The sequence below is a fragment of the Aspergillus fischeri genome, genomic scaffold (genome assembly GCF_000149645.3).
Source record: "Aspergillus fischeri NRRL 181 1099437636264 genomic scaffold, whole genome shotgun sequence".
Taxonomy (NCBI): Eukaryota; Fungi; Ascomycota; class Eurotiomycetes; order Eurotiales; family Aspergillaceae; genus Aspergillus; species Aspergillus fischeri.
The window spans coordinates 5,075,010-5,092,542 of NW_001509762.1; the positions used below are offsets into that span (position 1 = coordinate 5,075,010).

The window sequence follows — 17,533 nt, forward strand, 5'->3', positions numbered from 1 at the left end:
ATTATATATTAAGATTAAATACTACTATAATAGCTATTAATATTTAGAATATTTATATAATAAGAGTAGCAGCTATAGTATTATTATATATTATCTATTATATATCTTCTTATATACAGATTCATACCTTAGCCTTAATTAAGTAGCCTTCTTAATTAAATTTATATATGAAAACCTATTATAGTAGAATAATCTACTTATCTCTAGGTATTCTAACCTTCTTGTCACAGGCTAGAATATCTCAGTCCGAGGCTTTACTCTAGCCGTCCCAATAGGCCACGAAGGTATGGAGTGGAATTGCTAAAGAAGGAAGAAAACTAGGTACAGGCTGTCATCATGCTAAGATGACACGGCGACAGACTAACAGGGAACCACATGACCACAGCCACATACACAATGCGGTGCATGTCATGGGGGCAGCCCATGACACTTCTGAAAAGTTCCTTAAGCTAATAATATATTATATTCTAACTATATAGCTGCTTTAAAGAGTTCCTTTAATAGGTACTTCTATATCTCCTTCTAGCTATTAGATATGCAGTATTTTATCTTAATAAAGTTACTTCTTTAATACCTTATCTTTTAGGCCTATTCTAAATAATATAAATACTAAATAGAATTATTATAAGCTGTTTATCTAAGTAGCAGTGAAATTATAGGTCTTTAGAATTTAATATTCCTATTTTCCTTTAATAATGTTATCCAGTGAAAAATTAGTACTTATACTATGTTTTAGCCTCTATAGGATATCATCAGCATTATCTAGCTTATCTTAATTATTTAGCTTAATACTTAATTAATTAACTTCCTTAAATAGCTATTTTAAAGGTGAATCTTCTGGTTCTAATTATCCTATAGGCTTAGGTAATGGGGACTTAGGCAGTGTATCTATAAGCCTTATAGGTGTCTCTGGCTCTGGTAAATCATTAATTCTAGTTAGTGATCTCAGGGTCATCAAATCTAGTTAAATAGGCTCATCTCTCTGTGGGCTATTAATCTAGCCTCTAGGAATTCTATGCTAAGTGTTCACTGGGCATGACATAATATAAATATCTTGCTTAATTAATAGATGATTATTCTGGATAGGTGTAGCCTCAGGGGTTAGAGATATAAGTTAATATTCTAGGGTTTCTGCTATAGCCTTACCATCTATCTCTTTAGGCATAGCACCATTACTTATAGCCTTACATATAGCCTTACTTACTTTATTAATTACTTTATTCACTCCCTAAGCTTTAACCTTATCTAACTCATTATCTGTATCTCCTACTAAGCTAGGTAAATCATTAATATCTAGTAGCTTATTAATTTTAATAGATCTAATTACTTTAGTATAGAACAGCTGATCTGGATTAAATAAGATATCTTTATTAAATATTATATCTCTCTTATTAGTGATTATTCTAGTTAGTAGATTCTATATCTTCTATATATTAGATGCTATGTAGCTAATAAGATAGCCTACTTAGGTATATAGATCTAGCTTCTTTAATCTTAGAATCTTATAGTGTCTGATGTATGTTCTATAGCTATATATATATAGATTTACTAATAATAGCTTTTTACTATAAAGCTTCTTATAGGGTGTGATCTAGATCTATTTTATTTAATTATTCTCCTCCACTGCCTCTCTGCGTAGGTATTAATTCTATAAATAAATAATAGTATAGAATATATATAGCTATAGCTTCTCTAATAATTATGTACTAATTTATATACTATAGGCTATTTTAATAATTATCCTACTAGAGTATTTAATCAGCCCCTTCTACTTATTAATATATTAAGTTAAATAATAGATCTTAGTGCCCTTAGATTTTATAGTATATATATATTTATTTCTAAGTATTAGCTTATAGTCTAAGAACATCTTCTTTAGCTTAAGGCTAAATTATATTTTAACTTATTTAATAAATTACTTCTTATATTTATCTAGGATCTCTTTAACTATATATTTAGCTTTATTATCTATAAGCTTTAAGAGTAGCTAGTAATTATTATTTAACTAACTTAGGAATAGATTATCTATAGTAGGCTATAAGAGGCTAATATAGAATATATTATACATATCTAGTAGTATATCTAGTTAGTAAGTATATAACCTAATAACTTTTAGCACTATGAATTTTATATATTATATATTAAGCTTCTAGCTTAGGTAATCTATCTAGATATTCTATAGGTCTAGCTAGACTTTTAACTTAATAATATAGTATAGGGCTACTAAGTAAGAGTAGTTTAAATATTCTTCTTAATACTATTAGGTAGTAGTAAGTTCTAATTAGACTATATTAGTAACTTCTCTTATCTTTATTATAATTACTTTAGCTCTCTCTTTTAGTAAGTAGGCTATATTTATAGTAATAGCCTCCTAATCTAGTAGTTTAACTTCTAATAGTTTAATATTATATCTATAGTCTAGGAAGAATAAACTAACTCTTATACTTATAGTATCTTAATTATTAATAGTAAGCTAGGCTATTAGTAATAATAACTTCTAGTTAGTCTAGAAGTAGTTATAGAAGTTCCTTAGGTAGGCCTCTAGTATAGTATTTATTTATTTAATCTATCTATCTATCTATAGATAGAAGGCTGTTAAGAGTTATTACTTAATACCTAGTTACTGTTAGATATAAAGAACATGTATGTAGCAAACTGCAGGTGGTCATGTGAATAGCATGTGACCCATGAAGATATTATCTCTGCTGAGGTACAAGAGATACTTGTACCTCAGTAATTAGTTTAACTACAAAGGCATTGCTACTACCATGCTATCTACCGCTTAATAGAGAGCATCTTATAGGTGCTCTCACAGTTACTTATAAAAGTGCTCCTAGAACTAGCTAATAAACTATAGACTATAGTCTAATATAATTATACTAGGGATGCTATAGTAGCTAATAAATTAATTAATTAATAACTATACTACTATCTCTAAATCTATTTATTTATAGGGCACTAGGATCATGCTCTTATTAAGTCTATTACTAATTACCATAATATCTTTATAATTATCAGATGTGGGTAGCTTTATAATAAAGTTAATAATAATCTCTTACTATTTATAATCTAGGATTAGTAATAGCTTAAGTAGTCCCTGGTATTACTTATACTATATATAATTAGTGCTATACTTATTATAGTTCTGTATAAAATATTAGATATCTATAGAGAGCTCTAGCTAGTAAAAGTTTTAGGTAATTATTATATATAGTATATTTTTCTTAGGATAGCCTATAAGTACTAAGTTATAGGTCTCTTATAGTATTCTTATTTATAATAGTTCTAAATTAGGAACCTATTTACAGCTTTAATATAGTAGGTGGCTATCTAGTAATACTAAGTGTTTAGTAATTAATACTTATATATATAGCTTACTAGGAAAGCATATAGCTCCCTTCTCTAGAGCTTAATATATCTTACTTAGAGCTATATTATATAGTTAGGCCTTCTTCTAGTATTCTTCTAATAGTAGTAGTAGGTTGTCTGCAGGGGTTATATATAAGATTATATAATAGGTTTAATTATTATATTAATTAGTATAATTACTTAATAATCTTATGTCCCTACTAGACACTACTTTATAGGTGCAGAATACTTATATATATATCTAACTAGTAATAGCCTGTAGTAGTACTAAGTAGTAGTCTTATATCTTAAGCCTACCGTGGGAACCTGGCCAATGTAGTTGCCAAAAACGACCAGGCAAACGCAGAGTTTGGGAGTCGTGCTGATGTTGTATATATCTTGCCTGGGAATGACCTTTATCGCTTCTATACCAAGGAGTGAAGATGATTGAAGAAGTGGAAAGAGAGGTGGAGGCAGATGGAAAGGGAGCCAGCTGTAACTAGGATGATTAGTACCTTGGTGACTCGACTACTTTAACCGCAGCAAAAGATATTGAATTAGTCTCAAGATTGTGTCTTCCCACAATACAATGACAATATCAAGAGATACAGGCTTAACTCGTCAAGTTAGTCCAATCTCATGACTGTGCTTTCTTTCGTCGTCTTCTATAGTAGAAAACTATCAATACGAGTTGTGTTGACGGTCAAAACTCCGAGTCAGTCAATGGCTAACACAGTAGTATCATCACGATCATGAATCAATCTTCGTCTGTTTCTTCTATTGTTATTCCTCTTATTCTGCATCATCTGAAGAACACAATAGAGGAAGCCAGAGACTCAAGACGACCACGGTGAAATAATACCTCTCATCTGCAGCCATCTCCTGTTCTGCCTCTTTCTTTCCTCCCTGGTTTGCTCGCAAGACGAATCAACTTCACCACCCACTCACTCTCTTCTAACTCCATCAAAATCTCTACACAGAAGAAGATTCAGGACAACTTACCAATAAAATCGAGAGTGGATCAGATTCAACCCTATCCAGACTCCGCCTTTTAGCTTCAATCCCCACAGTGCCCTTTTTTTTCGCCTCAACCACTCAGCAAGTGACTGGCGACCGGGACGGACTGACTAAACGACGACTCCCGCCTGGACGGTCGTCGGATTTTCTTTTCGATTCATTCCTTTTCCTCCCCTCACTTGGCGGGTTTTCTTGCTCTTATTAATTTTTTTTATAGACTCGTTTTCATATGCTGGTTTATTTTTAAAACTCCAGTTAGGTCATTATCATCAAATCATCACCTACTGGCCTGCCTTTTTAATCGACCATTTATCGTGTTACCCAGAGCTGCCACGAGACGTGCGCAGCTCACCGTCACGACGTCTTCCACAAAGCGCCGTAAGGTTGCAGAGCCTCGCAGACCAGGAGGAGCCCTTCCGGGTTTGTCGTTTGCCTCGCAGGCTGGAAGACGTCACAGTCAGCACCCCCCTTCCGACTCGTCTTCCGTGCCACCAAATCCTCGCCCATCGTCTACGTCCGGGTCGAACCGAAGTCGAAGCCCTTCTGTGTCCCCGTCTCCTCGCTACATTCCCGCCCATTTGCAGGAAGAAGTGCTTGGCACCGCCGCCCGCTCCCCGACCCCGGAATCCGCCAGTAGTACCGCTGACTATCCTTCGATCGCCTGCGCAGGACTCACCCTACACAGCGACACTATGACGGATATGTCTGGTTCCGACAAAAGAGATGGCAGCGTTCCGTCTACTGGAGGTGACGTTCGGTCATCCTCCCCCGGTATCAAACGGTCGGCTCCTAACACCGACCAGGATGTGGAGATGGATCTAGGTTCGACGGAGAAGAGATCTGTATCTCTATCCCAGCACACAGACGCGATGGATATGACCACGGCGGAGGGAAACTCGAACGGCAACGGTGACAACTCTGGGTCAGACAACGTCTATCCCACACCATCCAGCATGTCGACCTTTACCGCCCCCACGGCGACCCGAAAGGAATCCAAGGCCCAAGCCTCCATCTCGTCCCATGATCTCCCTCCTATCGACGACCAAGTCGCTCAAGTGACCTGCACCATGGCCCAGCCGTTGAAGGAGAAACAGAAGGGATATCTGGTATCCATGTCTTGGCTGAAGCGGGTGCTCGCTCGCAGCTCGACCCACGCCGACAAGGCAGATAAGTCGGCAGCTGAAGGAGAAATTGGACCCGTGGATAACTCAGACCTCGTGCTGGTCACAGACCCAGCGATCACCGGCTTCCATGATGAGGCAGGAGAGCCCTTTGTGCCCCTGCGTCCAGGTCTGCAGATGGGAGAGGACTTTGAGATAGTGCCCCAGGAAGGCTGGGATTTGATCATGCGATGGTACGGCTTGGCTAGTCAATCGCCAGCCATTGTTCGCTATGCTCACAACACCGTGGAGGAAGGTGATGCTCAAAATATTCAATACGAGCTCCATCCACCAATCTTCACCGTTCTGAAGCTAGCAAACCCGGCCGCGGGGACCACTCCACAGAGTCTAAGAGAGAAGAATATGTCACCTGCAAAGGTCTTGTCCAGCCGACACACCAACTTCCAAAAGTGGCTGAAGCAAGTGAAGGGACTGGCCAATATTGACATGTCTACCAAAGTTCGTGTGTGGAGGATCCTTGGGGGACTGGGAAGTGCCACGGCATCGGCTGCAATCACACCCGCTGCGTCACGGAGCGCTTCTCCGGCACCTACGGCCTCCCTGGTTGCCAATGCCGGCAACAACCTTGTGCTTGACCTCAATACGTTCCTCTCATTATCGGACGGCGCTCAGCGAGAACTGGTCGATAACGTCAAGGATCAAACCAATAATCCCAATTTCAACGGTCGATCTACCTTGGATCGAGTTGGCTTGTCTACCAGTGATGTTGTGGTGCTTGAGGAGCGCGTTGGTGGAGAGTGGGCTTCAGAAGCATCCAAGAAGACGCTCGATCGACTAGGTGTTCCGAGTGGCAGTGTGAAGAATGGCGCTCCTGCCAAGCTCAAGAACAAGAGTCCTACCAACAGTGGTAGATCATCTCCCGCTCCAGAACCTATTAGGGGCCGGCGTAAAGACGGAAAGCCCAGGGGCTGCACGGGATTGAGCAACCTCGGAAATACCTGCTACATGAACTCTGCTCTACAGTGCGTGCGCAGTGTGGAGGAACTCACATACTACTTCCTGAGTACGGACTCTCACCTTTTCCCTTTGGCCCGTGGCTATTATCTCACTAACCAATTTCGGTAGACGATGTGTATAAGAGAGATCTCAACCCCAGTAATCCTCTCGCCCATAACGGCGATATAGCCAAGGCGTACGCAAACCTTCTTCGCATGCTCTACGACGAAGCGGGTCAGTCGTCGTTCGCTCCCCGCCAGTTTAAACACACCATTGGTCGTTATGGTCCAGCATTCTCGGGATACGGGCAACAGGATTCGCAGGAATTTCTGCTGTTCCTGCTTGATGGGCTGCAAGAAGATTTGAACAGAATCCAGAAGAAGCCATATATCGAGAAGCCAGACTCCACGGACGACATGGTCCATGACAAGGAGGCTCTCAAAGAGTTTGCCAATAAATGCTGGGACATTTACAAAGCCCGCAATGACTCGGTCATCACGGATCTCTTTGCCGGCATGTACAAGTCAACTCTTGTCTGTCCTGTCTGCGAGAAGGTCAGCATCATCTTTGATCCATTCAACAACCTGACGCTTCAGCTTCCGATCGAAAATCTTTGGAGCAAGGAGATCTTCTTTTTCCCTCTCCACCGCAAGCCTGTCATCGTTGACGTGGAAATTGATAAAAACGCCAGCATCAAGGCGCTCAAGGAGTTAGTAGCCAAGAAGATGGGCTCGGATCCTCAGCGTCTCGTCATGGCCGAAATCTACAAGTGCAAGTTCTACAAGATGTTCGACAACTCTGCGTCCATTGCTGATTGCCAGATCGGCCAAGGCGATGATATCGCAATCTTCGAGGTTGAGTCTGTTCCCACCAACTATAATCCCGACAAGCGCCAGAAGAGTTACTTTTCTTATGGTCGTTCAGACTATGAAGAAATTCCAAGCTTTGACTCACCCAAGGCAGACCGAATGCTAGTGCCCATCTTCAATCGGCATTGCCGGCCAAAGTCAAATAACAGCGGGAATATGCAGAGGTCACTCTTCGGCGCTCCTTTGTATGTAATCATCAGCAGAGAAGAGGCTCAAAACTACGATGCCATCCTCCGCAAAGTTCTTGAAGCTGTTGCCACGTTGACAACGCGAGACATTCTCAATGAGGCGAACATCAAGAAAGCTGACGAGCAAGGGGGAACTCAAGAAGATTCGGATACCGTTGTGATGAATGAAGACGACGCGCATTCTGCAGATTCTAAAATCAAGACCTCATCCGTGGACGGTGAGGATGGCTTGGTGGACGTTTCCATGCGCGACGCTTCGGACGAGGCGGATACTCCATCTCCTCAAGACATCAAGTGTGAAAATGCTGACTCGAGCCCTGGCAGCTCTATTGCACCTGGTCTTCGGAGCCTCTTCGACATGAAGATTATCAAATCGTCCCACGAGGTTGTGCCTCTCGGCTGGTCTTCAGTGGACGATATCAAAGACTATCCATTGATGTCGTCCAGGGTCAAGGCACAGTCGGCTAGCAAACAGAAGGTAAGCAGCCGCAAAATATATTTATCAAAGAAGACAGGCAGACTGACAGCGGTGTAAAATTCGCAGACAACATCCGGTACAGTGACCGACCGAAAAACCAGTGATGACTCGGATCAGGATGGAAGCGCCGGCAGTGCTTCTGACAGTGACTCTGACATGTTCTCCAACATCAGTCGCCCTAAGGCTGTCAAGACTCAAACCGACGAGCGTCCTCTGATCCGCCCGGGGGAAGGTATCGTGCTGGATTGGAACGATCAAGCCCACGATGCCCTATTTGGTGGGGATAAGAAGGACACTGACGGGCTACGTGGATCTCCTACATGGACCAACGTGGAGCGCATTCCTGATCCGGAACTCGCCAAACGCCGTGATCTTCGCCGGAGCCGGAAGAAGAGGGGCGTTACACTCTACGAATGTCTTGACGAGTTCAACAAAGAGGAGATTCTTTCCGAGAATGATGCATGGTACTGCCCCCGCTGCAAGGAGCATCGCAGAGCCAGCAAGAAATTCGAATTGTGGAAGACCCCCGACATCCTTGTCATGCACCTGAAGAGATTCAGCGCCAGCAGGGGTTTCAGGGACAAGCTGGATGTCCTGGTCGACTTCCCCGTTGAAGGGCTAGACATGAGCGGCCGTGTCGAATCGCCGGAAGAGGGAAAGAGCCTAATCTATGATCTTTTCGCGGTTGATAATCACTACGGTGGATTAGGAGGCGGTCACTATACGGCCTACGCGAAGAACTTTATGAGTGGCGAATGGAACGAGTACAATGGTAAGAGCTTTCTATGACCGCGTTCCTTCAAGGATAACCGTGTTTGCTGACGGGAACTGATAGATTCGTCTGTCTCACGACCAATTGATCCCCAGAGTGTGGTGACTCCCGCCGCGTATTTATTGTTTTACCGTCGACGTTCAGACCGCCCGCTGGGCGGAAAGATCTTGGAAGAAATCACCGAGTCGTCAACTTCAACTCGACCAGCCAGCGAGGACAACTCCCCGGCTGGGTCCCGTGGGCAGTCGCCTTCGGGGAACGGGCGGCGTCTCGGCGGCTCCTCCCGCAATGGGTCGTCGAGCGCCTTAGCCGGAGTCGGAGCAGCTCACCAAGCGGGAGATGGTGGTTTGCGAACTGGAATCCGGGCGAGGAATGAGGACAGTGATGACGATGATGAATCGCCCCCCGACTATTCGGACAGCCCAGCCGCTGGCGAGCAGAGCCTTGCGAAAGCAAACCGACTGGAAGGTATGAGCTTTGATGAAGACGAGTTCGGCGATGGAGCCTATGCCAACCCGCTCCCCTACTCAAGCCAACCCACGTGGTCCTTCGACCGAGTCACAGATGCTCATGGCCTTTCACAGATGACCACAGTACCTCCGGGATCGATCTCTGATGACGAGGATTTGTTCGACGACGATGCCAGCAACAAAGCGGTGGGCGGCGGAGATCTCAGCGACTCCGACTTGCGCCTCGCCGCATTGACCGGAAGCCCAATCGGTCAGGGAGTGTTCCCAGGCACGCCCATGGAGGAGGAAGCTCCGATTCAGGACATCCCTCCGCCACTAGACGGTGATGACGGTGAAGATTTACCCGTGGTGGAGCTACGGGTGAATGATGATGACCAGATCGTCTCGGACTGAGCAAAAGCCGGCTTGGTCAACTACAGAGGCGATCACCGCGAAAGAAATACGGCTGTTGCATGTGTGATGACTACTGCGATGAAGTTCGACAACCAGCATATTTTTCTCATGTCTGGTGAGGAGCGATATCTGCGTCGCTTTTTCTTCCGTCGGCCATCCGTGATGTTTATACATAATTATTGTTTGGAAGTGGGTGTTGAGGGCACTGTGTTAGATTTAATACTTCCTCGGGTGGCCCATACAAGCCATCCATGCATTTACATTGTGTCTACAAAGAGTCATGAAGGTGCATCGGGTGAGCACCGTGTTCAAAAGCATTGTTATTTTTGTCTCAGACGGTAGAGGATCTCTTCCTCCCGCTTTGCATCATAAAGGGCTTTCCTTTTTTTTTTTCTTATCATATTTTCATATTCTGGGAAACGGTAGAACATCTGGAATCAGCAGTACAGTACTTGTTCATAAGTAAGACCTGGGAAGTGACAATGTCTCGAGTGACTATCAGATGACCGAGCAGAGACCGATGAAGCTGTCACCTGCTCAGAGCCTCACCATCATCACCACTTGTCACAGTTCTAATCTAAGATTTATTTCCAACTCAAAGAAATCATAGAACGTCGTAGACTCTTTGTTTATCCACAAGGAGTGAGATTCTCATGGAAGACGTGATTTATCATCTGATCCTTCCCACTATATATATACTTCACCTGTTCCTTCCGCTACAACCCACTCCCCAGACAAACCAAAATGTCCTTCTTTCCTCCTGAAACAATAAGCACTACAACCGCATGGACGATCAAGAATTACCCATAGTTGTATGTTTTTTGTTCATTTGCACCCTCGCCGTCCTTCTACTAGTTAAGCCTCCCCCACACACCTGCGCTTCTTCCTCGCATCTTCTCCTCTTATAACGCCTCGACATCAATCAGTACCTCATCCACTACTTCCGAGTCCCTGCAAAATGGCCCGGGAACCAAGAGCAGCGGCATCACTCGACGAAGACTCAACACCTCTTCCTCATCCTCATCCTCAACCGACCATCCGCCTCCACACCACAAACACAAATACAAACGTCGCAGTGCCAGGCTACACCGAGAACAGGAACACCAACAACGCACTAGACGCCCACCAATACCCTTCTCGACGGAGGAGTCTCCTCCTCAGCGATAGCGAGATCAGCGTCCTGGATCTCGGCCCTAGTCTTGAGTTTGAGGTTGAGGGGGAGGAGGGCCCGCTGCGTCTGCGTGACGGGAAGCATGCGCAGTGGGATTGTCGGGGGGAAGAGGGGAAATGGGGACAGGGGGCGTCGTTGGCTGTTCCTGGGAGGCAGGGTTCGGTTGATGAGAGTGCTGCCGGCGGGGGTGGTGTGGCTGTGTCTGTGAGGGTTATTTCGTCGCCTTTGTTGTCGCCGTTGAGGACGACGAAGAAGGGGAATAGTGGGAAGGTGAGGGGGCGAGAGTCGAGTGCGGACAAGCGTGGTGAAGGGAACAGGGTGGAAGAGGGGTGAGTTTGAGCTAAGGTCGGAATAGACGGTGGTAGACAAGAGGGCGTTGATGTACTTTAGATGGGCATGTTGTGGGTGATAGATGCCGGCGTTCATTGGGTGATGTTTGCGCTTTGTGTCGGTAGAGATAGACTGGGCAACCAGGGTTGAGGGTGTATAGATGTGGTGTATATATCTTAGACTGGAGGCGTTTCTCTATTGGACTATCTTGAAGTCTTTGCTCTATTGTAGACTACGCATTATTTGTATCTGATCTAGGCCGTATCTATGTATATCCTCTAGTCTATCCTGATTTGATCATTGCATCTACTGGGGAACAGGCCAGCCGTCCACGTATTTCAATGGATTATATCCCAATCGAGCTTCCTGCGACTCATTAGTCATTGACTCTCCAGATTATGGAATGTTTATACCCAAAAGTCATAGCTTGTAGATTTGTTCACTGTAAGGTCAGCATCACCTCGGTCTCTGTACGGCGGGGTACCTACAGTAATGATAGTATAGGATGTCACCGCTCTTTTCCGTCAACACTGCCTGCCCCCCTGGTGCGTAGACGTCGCGATTGGAGGCATACACGATCTCTCCGCCGCCGTTAGCTAGGTCCCTGCCTTGCTTATCGACGAATGGCCCCCGGGGGCTCTTCGATCGACCAACTCGGATGCTATATCTGTTGCCAATGTCAGGAACAGCATTGCCAATTCAGCAGAGAGAACACTTACTCTCTTCCCGGAGGTGGTAGATTCTTCGTATCGAACTTGCAGCACTTCCCGTAACTGAACCAGAGATAATACCAGGGCTCATGGTATGAGAGAAAACTTCCCTCAATGGGACGGGCACCCGACGGCTCCCGGCACAGCGGGTTGGGATGTTTGCTCGCCGGCAGCGGCGCCTTCTCCATATACACCAGCTGTCGTGCCTCGGATCTCGTGTCGCCTGCCACCGAAAGCAGGGTTTCGTCTAGCGGTACCTGCCAGATGCCCGACCAGAAGCTCCCGAACATCAGGTATCCGTGACCGTCCTCTCCAACGAACACACTCGGGTCGATGGTATTGGAGCTAGCAAACGGGTGTTCATCCGAGCCCTTCCCTGTCCCGGACTGCACGAGCAGCCCGTGGTCCGTCCAGCCGCCAGGACCGGGGGACTTGGATGTGGCGACGCCAATGGCACTGTCACGGCATCCGGAGTTACTGACGGCGTAGAAGCAGTAGTACGTGTCGCCGTGGTGGACGGTCTGCGGCGCCCAGGGGGCTTTCCGGTCGCCCTTGGGGATCACGCTGTCCGCGTCGAGGACGGTACCGGTGCGTTTCCACGGCCCGTCGAGACTGGGGGCCTGGTGGATGCGAATATGCTTGCCCACACTGTACGAGTAGTACGTGCCATCGACGTGGATGATGCTCGGGTCATGGATTTTAAAGTCAGCCGCATGCGTGGGTGGGAAAGGGTCTTCAGGCCGAGGATGAGGGTGAGGTGTCTTTTCCGGTTGTTGCAGCTGTTGTGTCCCCTGCGTGGAATACTGCGGTATGCGAGTACATAGTGCCCATGTGACAAGGCAGAAGAGAGCTACCAGTACGGCCATTTTGATAACACGACGACGAGCGGCTGATGGCCAAATTGGGGCAAGCCATGACGGAGGATGGCCTCCGGGCCACGTATAAGACGGCAGAAGCCATGCTGAGAAACCGGATGCCCTGGCAATCATCTTGGACAGGAGTGTATGCCTCTGGAGTTCATCATTGCGGAGCATCTGATCAAGTTGCTACGGGGCAATGTAGTACATAACCATCTAGGGAGGCGGACAGATGTTCAGTCCTTGATATGTAGGGCTTGCGGATCAGGATCGCCAGGAAAGTCTCCTAGTCGGTGGTGAAAGATTTCACTCCTTCTTTTGGGCCGATTCAAGTGATGAGCACTGAGTGAGTGGTTCGGAGGGCGAAAGACGTCGCTGATGATGACAGCAAGCGATGAGTGGTGACAATAGCACCAATCAGCGACCCACCAACAGCAAGGGGCTATGCTCTCAAGCCAGGACCATTACGTTGGTAGTGGCAGCGGTACCTTGATGTCCCTGATCCATAGAAAGGGTCGATCCTGAATGATGTTGATGCAAGGACGGACCAGTGGCAGTAAAATGGGCGCAAAAGGGGAAAAAAAATTGTAACAGTGGATGTATGAGCCACAGTGGTCTCAGCTGCAGAAAGAGGGTAGGTCAAGTTCTCACGTAAACCATCTAAATAATTCCTGCTCGCGATGATGATAAATCAACTCGGACTTCTAACTAACAAGGACCCTTTCTAGGCTCCCTGGTCAAATCCTCGTGCTAGGAACTATGGTCACTGATAGGTTCTTGAGGTAGTCAATCAAGCATTCCGCTGGATTTTATCGCCCCACAGCACTGGGAACATAACAGTGATGACAACTAACATCTCGACTTGTACACTCTGCATCCTTCGTCCACGAAATAAATGACAGCATTGACAATGCTCAAAGACGGGATACTCCTTGCTTCTTACGACCTATTTGACTTACTCCGTATACCCTGTTTGTCCCCCTCCAACGCCCCAGAGGATATCCTGGGAAAAGGCAGACACACCAAAGGTTGATTGGTATTTATTGGACGAGAACGAAAATGGCCTATAGTCTCAGAAGTGTACTATAGTGGTATCACACTGTGCTGATTAAGGCTGCGATATATGAAGGCAATGTAGTTGAACACGACCACCAACGCCCCGGGTCACGACCCCGCGGCTTCTTGAATCAACGAAACAATACACCGGTATGTGCAGACTATCGAGCGACAATCTTGTCCACCTCATCCTTGGCCTCTGTCCAAGTCTCCAGGTTCTTTCGCGCCCAGTCCAGATGACAGCGAGCATATGCGACCTATCAACAATCAGCATGGTCGCCTGTCGACGCGAATGGACAACCTACCATATATCGCCGTAAATCGGCCTCCTTATCCTTCTGAAACCGCTTCAAGTCTTGTAATACTCCGGCACTCGCGTCCTTAACATCCTTCTCGGAGACCTCGAGTGCTTGTTCCAGCTGTAGGGAAAGGGCATCAGTGCTGAGCAATGCAAGACGTCAATTGGCAACTAACCTGTATCAAGCTCTCCTTAGTCTTTCCAATCTGGTCTCGTCGCGTGCGTTCGGGATCCACGTCGGCAAAGCCATGTATCGCGTGACTGATGCGACCAAATATCTTGTTCGCTACAAACGTGCCACTTGACGTTTTGCGGTGAGCAGGAGGAGCGGATGGCCCCAATTCAGGCCTCCGAGGGGGAGAGGTGTGGTGTGACTGCGGCTGCGAGCTGATCGCCTCTCCATGGGTAGGTGGGAAATCGGAGTCCGCAGAAGCTGTGTCTTCTGAACCCGCAGAGCGCCCATCCCCCTCACGGCTGCCAGCGCCACTGGCTGCTGATGAGGCAGACAAGGAACGTTGAGGTCGGTTCGGCGCAGATTGAGGTGAGGTACGATTGAGATACTGCTCGATACGTTTCGCTTCGAGCTCGCTTCTCTCTAGAGAGTCCAGTAAGGTTTTCTTCTTGGCCAGCTCATCTCGTGTCATCTCTTCTTGCACACGTTTGAGAACTCGGTACCGTAACACGCTGCGGACGACACTGGCGAACTGGGCGCTCTCCCTCATGGGCTCTGCGAAACTTGCGCTTAGCGAGGACGACAACTCCTCGGTCGCAATGTAGGACGTATCAGCCGCTTGACCGATGCGCTCGATGGCCGCAGCGACGGTCGGAGACTGTTCAGATAAAGAGAAACCGTTGTACCGCGCGCCCAACTCCATGAGATCCGCAGACAGGGACGACAGATGCGCCAGCGTGCGACGGTTGACCTTTTCGATGTTACCTTGAAGAAGTAGCTCGAGTTCCCGCGTAGACGCTTCGAAATTGATGAAGTATGGATCCAGATCCTGTTCGCTCAGTTTCTTCGATTCAGGCGGGAATCGGCCCAGCACATCAGGTCCAGGTACGCTGGCCGCGGCTTCCGTAGTGCCAGAAGTAGCACCGCTCGGTGCCGATTTAAGCTTTGCGGAGCTCGAGGGAACCGGAAGCCAGGAGTGAGCAGCCGTAGGGTTAGCGGGGTCGAGGGGAGGGGCCTTCAGGTTATTCTTTGGCACGGACGATGCAGGGTGGGAATGAAGAACCTCACTCTAGAATGAAGTCAGTTTGAGCTTGCGCGGCTGCATGACCGAGATATTATCAACATACCCAGCTAACGTTCGGATCGAGGAATCTCCACCATACTCCATCTTCCCGAACCTCCTTCATCCGGCGACACCTATTCAAGAAGACGGCAAGCATCCGTTTGCGCAAATCGATAATGGCGGAGTCTTCCTTGGCTTTGGTAGGCTTGGCAGCATAATCGGCCATTGTATGCTTCTCCGGAATCGGGGGGATGACGAGCGTGGGATGAAGGTTGACCAGCGTCTGTCGCAAGGAAGCGAACTCGGAGTATCGTCGTCGGACTTCCAGATCCTAGATTTCGTGAGCATCTCAGCTCTATGCGCTCCAAGGGGCACATACTCCAGTCCGTATCGTATATACAATGAAACTACCGCCGCCCTCATGGTTCTTTCCGGCGTCCGTGATGAGGATCGGCATGTCCGGGTTCTCGTAGAGAATCTGTTCTATACGGCTATCGTAATGGCTCTTTCGCGGATAACCGTGACTCGTCTGCTGGGCGTCATAGCCTTCAGGTTCATCCTCATCGCTCAGATCCTGCGGTCGGGAAATGTAATCGGGCGGATCCTGGTTGGACGATCGGCTGGAGGGTGACGGACTGTGTTCGCGATCATAGAGAGCTGAAAGCGTCAGTTGCGTAATTAGACTATGCGGAAGGGAAGTATTACGAGGTGACAATGCTGCAGAGTGTAGCGATTCCGAAAGACCTGCCTCGCTATCGAATGCGCCGTACGGGTTGTTATCCTCGTCGTTCCACATGTTGGGGGCTGGGAATCGCAGGAACAGCCGAGCTCAACGCACTTGCAAAAAAACAAATCTAGAACATACAGCGGGTAGGATCAGTTCAGAGAAGACAGTAGCATCGGATAAATCAATAGAGAAGAGAAATCAAAGCTGATGGATCCAGAGTGAGAGCTAGATGCTGTATGTGGAGAGGAGTAAGATGCATTGGGAAAGTCACCGCCTGGAGATCCGCGGGGGAGTTCCTTTTACTACAACGTCACCGCCTCGGGAACAAACCGAACCACCAACCACGTCATTTATCTGGTCTTGATCTCTCCAATTGCCCTATGAATGAACTACTGTAAATAACGCTACTATCTACCAGGTAGCCTCTGGTTCGGCTGGCTTTGCTTCCTCGGTCGTCTTCGTAGTTGTACCGTCGCCAGCTTTCCCATCCCCTGACCACTGTCCCTGAGTGTCCTGTGCTGGAGCGAAAGCGTCACTGGCTTTCCATCCGCCCTCAGTTTGACCTTGAGAGTTCTGCGCTTGTGCTGCGTCACTCGCTGCCCATGGGTCATATTGTCCTTCTGCTCCTCCCCGGGTTTCCTGCGTAGTTGGCTGTGCATCGCTATTCTGCCATTCATCATCTGTCGCTGCTGCCACTGGAGAAGAGGGTTTAGGAGGAGAGGACGGCGGCGCTGCCGGTTGAGCAGGAGATGAAGGAGGAGCACCAGCAGGAGGAGGTGGGGGAGTTGATGGCCTTTGCTGTTGCTGTTGCTGATGCACAGTATTCTCTATCCTTGTCGTAGACCTCCTGACCTCGTTTCTCTGTACAGGTCGGCCAATGGGTGAGACTCGTCGCGATCTTCGTCTCGTTCTAGTTGGCATTGACGGTCTTGGAGCCGCTGATCTCGACCTTGCTCTTCTTCCTCGTTCTTGTCTTGCTGATAAGAGTTGCGCTGCGATGGCATGGGCATCTCTCTGTCGTATTTCTTCTCGTTGTAGGCGTAGGTTCCGTCTGACTTCTGCTCGCCATTTGAATGTGAGAGCCACGCCGATTGCGACTAATCCGAGCACTGCGAGGAGGACAGCAGCGATGGTCAGGCTTGAAATCATTATTGACCTGGTCAACCTGTAGAGCCTTGGTACTGTTAGTGTTGTCCAGAAGGGCGAGAAATCACAGAGTACTCACAGGCCTCTGGAGACTGACTGGCCTTAAACTGAGGAAAAGCGATCCCATGTGCAGTTCACTGACACAGGCATCTCACATTGGAATGCTTGAGGCACAGTCCTTCTGAGGTTCTCATAGTATGTGTTTAACTGACCGGAACTTGCAAGTGAGAAGTCTCACTCGGCGCAACTGAGGGAACTGATCAATTCACCATTCAACGGTGACCGGACACTTGACAACGCGCTCACTGTGGGACCGGACTGAGTTGTATAAACATATATTCATTATCTCAT

At 47.2% G+C, this 17,533-nt stretch overlaps 3 protein-coding genes across 3 annotated transcripts, besides 1 other annotated feature; 1 reads left to right on the plus strand and 2 right to left on the minus strand.

The window, feature by feature from the left end:
* Nucleotides 1-2,550: 2,550 nt before the first annotated feature.
* Nucleotides 2,551-2,582: a microsatellite.
* A 1,518-nt stretch (nt 2,583-4,100) lies between these two features.
* Nucleotides 4,101-9,652, plus strand: NFIA_089310 (putative ubiquitin-specific protease UBP12; the record flags this gene model as incomplete). The annotated part of the gene is made up of 5 exons (XM_001260870.1): nt 4,101-4,198; nt 4,583-6,549; nt 6,612-8,017; nt 8,084-8,789; nt 8,853-9,652. 5 exons carry the CDS (start codon nt 4,101-4,103, stop codon nt 9,650-9,652), a joined length of 4,977 nt encoding a protein of 1,658 aa, XP_001260871.1.
* A 1,114-nt stretch (nt 9,653-10,766) lies between these two features.
* NFIA_089320 (arabinan endo-1,5-alpha-L-arabinosidase) lies at nt 10,767-12,729 on the minus strand (the record flags this gene model as incomplete). Its single annotated transcript, XM_001260871.1, has 3 exons — nt 10,767-11,328; nt 11,728-11,820; nt 11,873-12,729. The coding sequence occupies 3 exons, from the start codon at nt 12,727-12,729 to the stop codon at nt 10,767-10,769; spliced, it is 1,512 nt and encodes a 503-aa protein (XP_001260872.1).
* A 1,208-nt stretch (nt 12,730-13,937) lies between these two features.
* NFIA_089330 (PX and BAR domain-containing protein) lies at nt 13,938-16,105 on the minus strand (the record flags this gene model as incomplete). The annotated part of the gene is made up of 6 exons (XM_001260872.1): nt 13,938-14,033; nt 14,082-14,195; nt 14,251-15,315; nt 15,374-15,640; nt 15,689-15,966; nt 16,015-16,105. The coding sequence occupies 6 exons, from the start codon at nt 16,103-16,105 to the stop codon at nt 13,938-13,940; spliced, it is 1,911 nt and encodes a 636-aa protein (XP_001260873.1).
* Nucleotides 16,106-17,533: the final 1,428 nt, after the last annotated feature.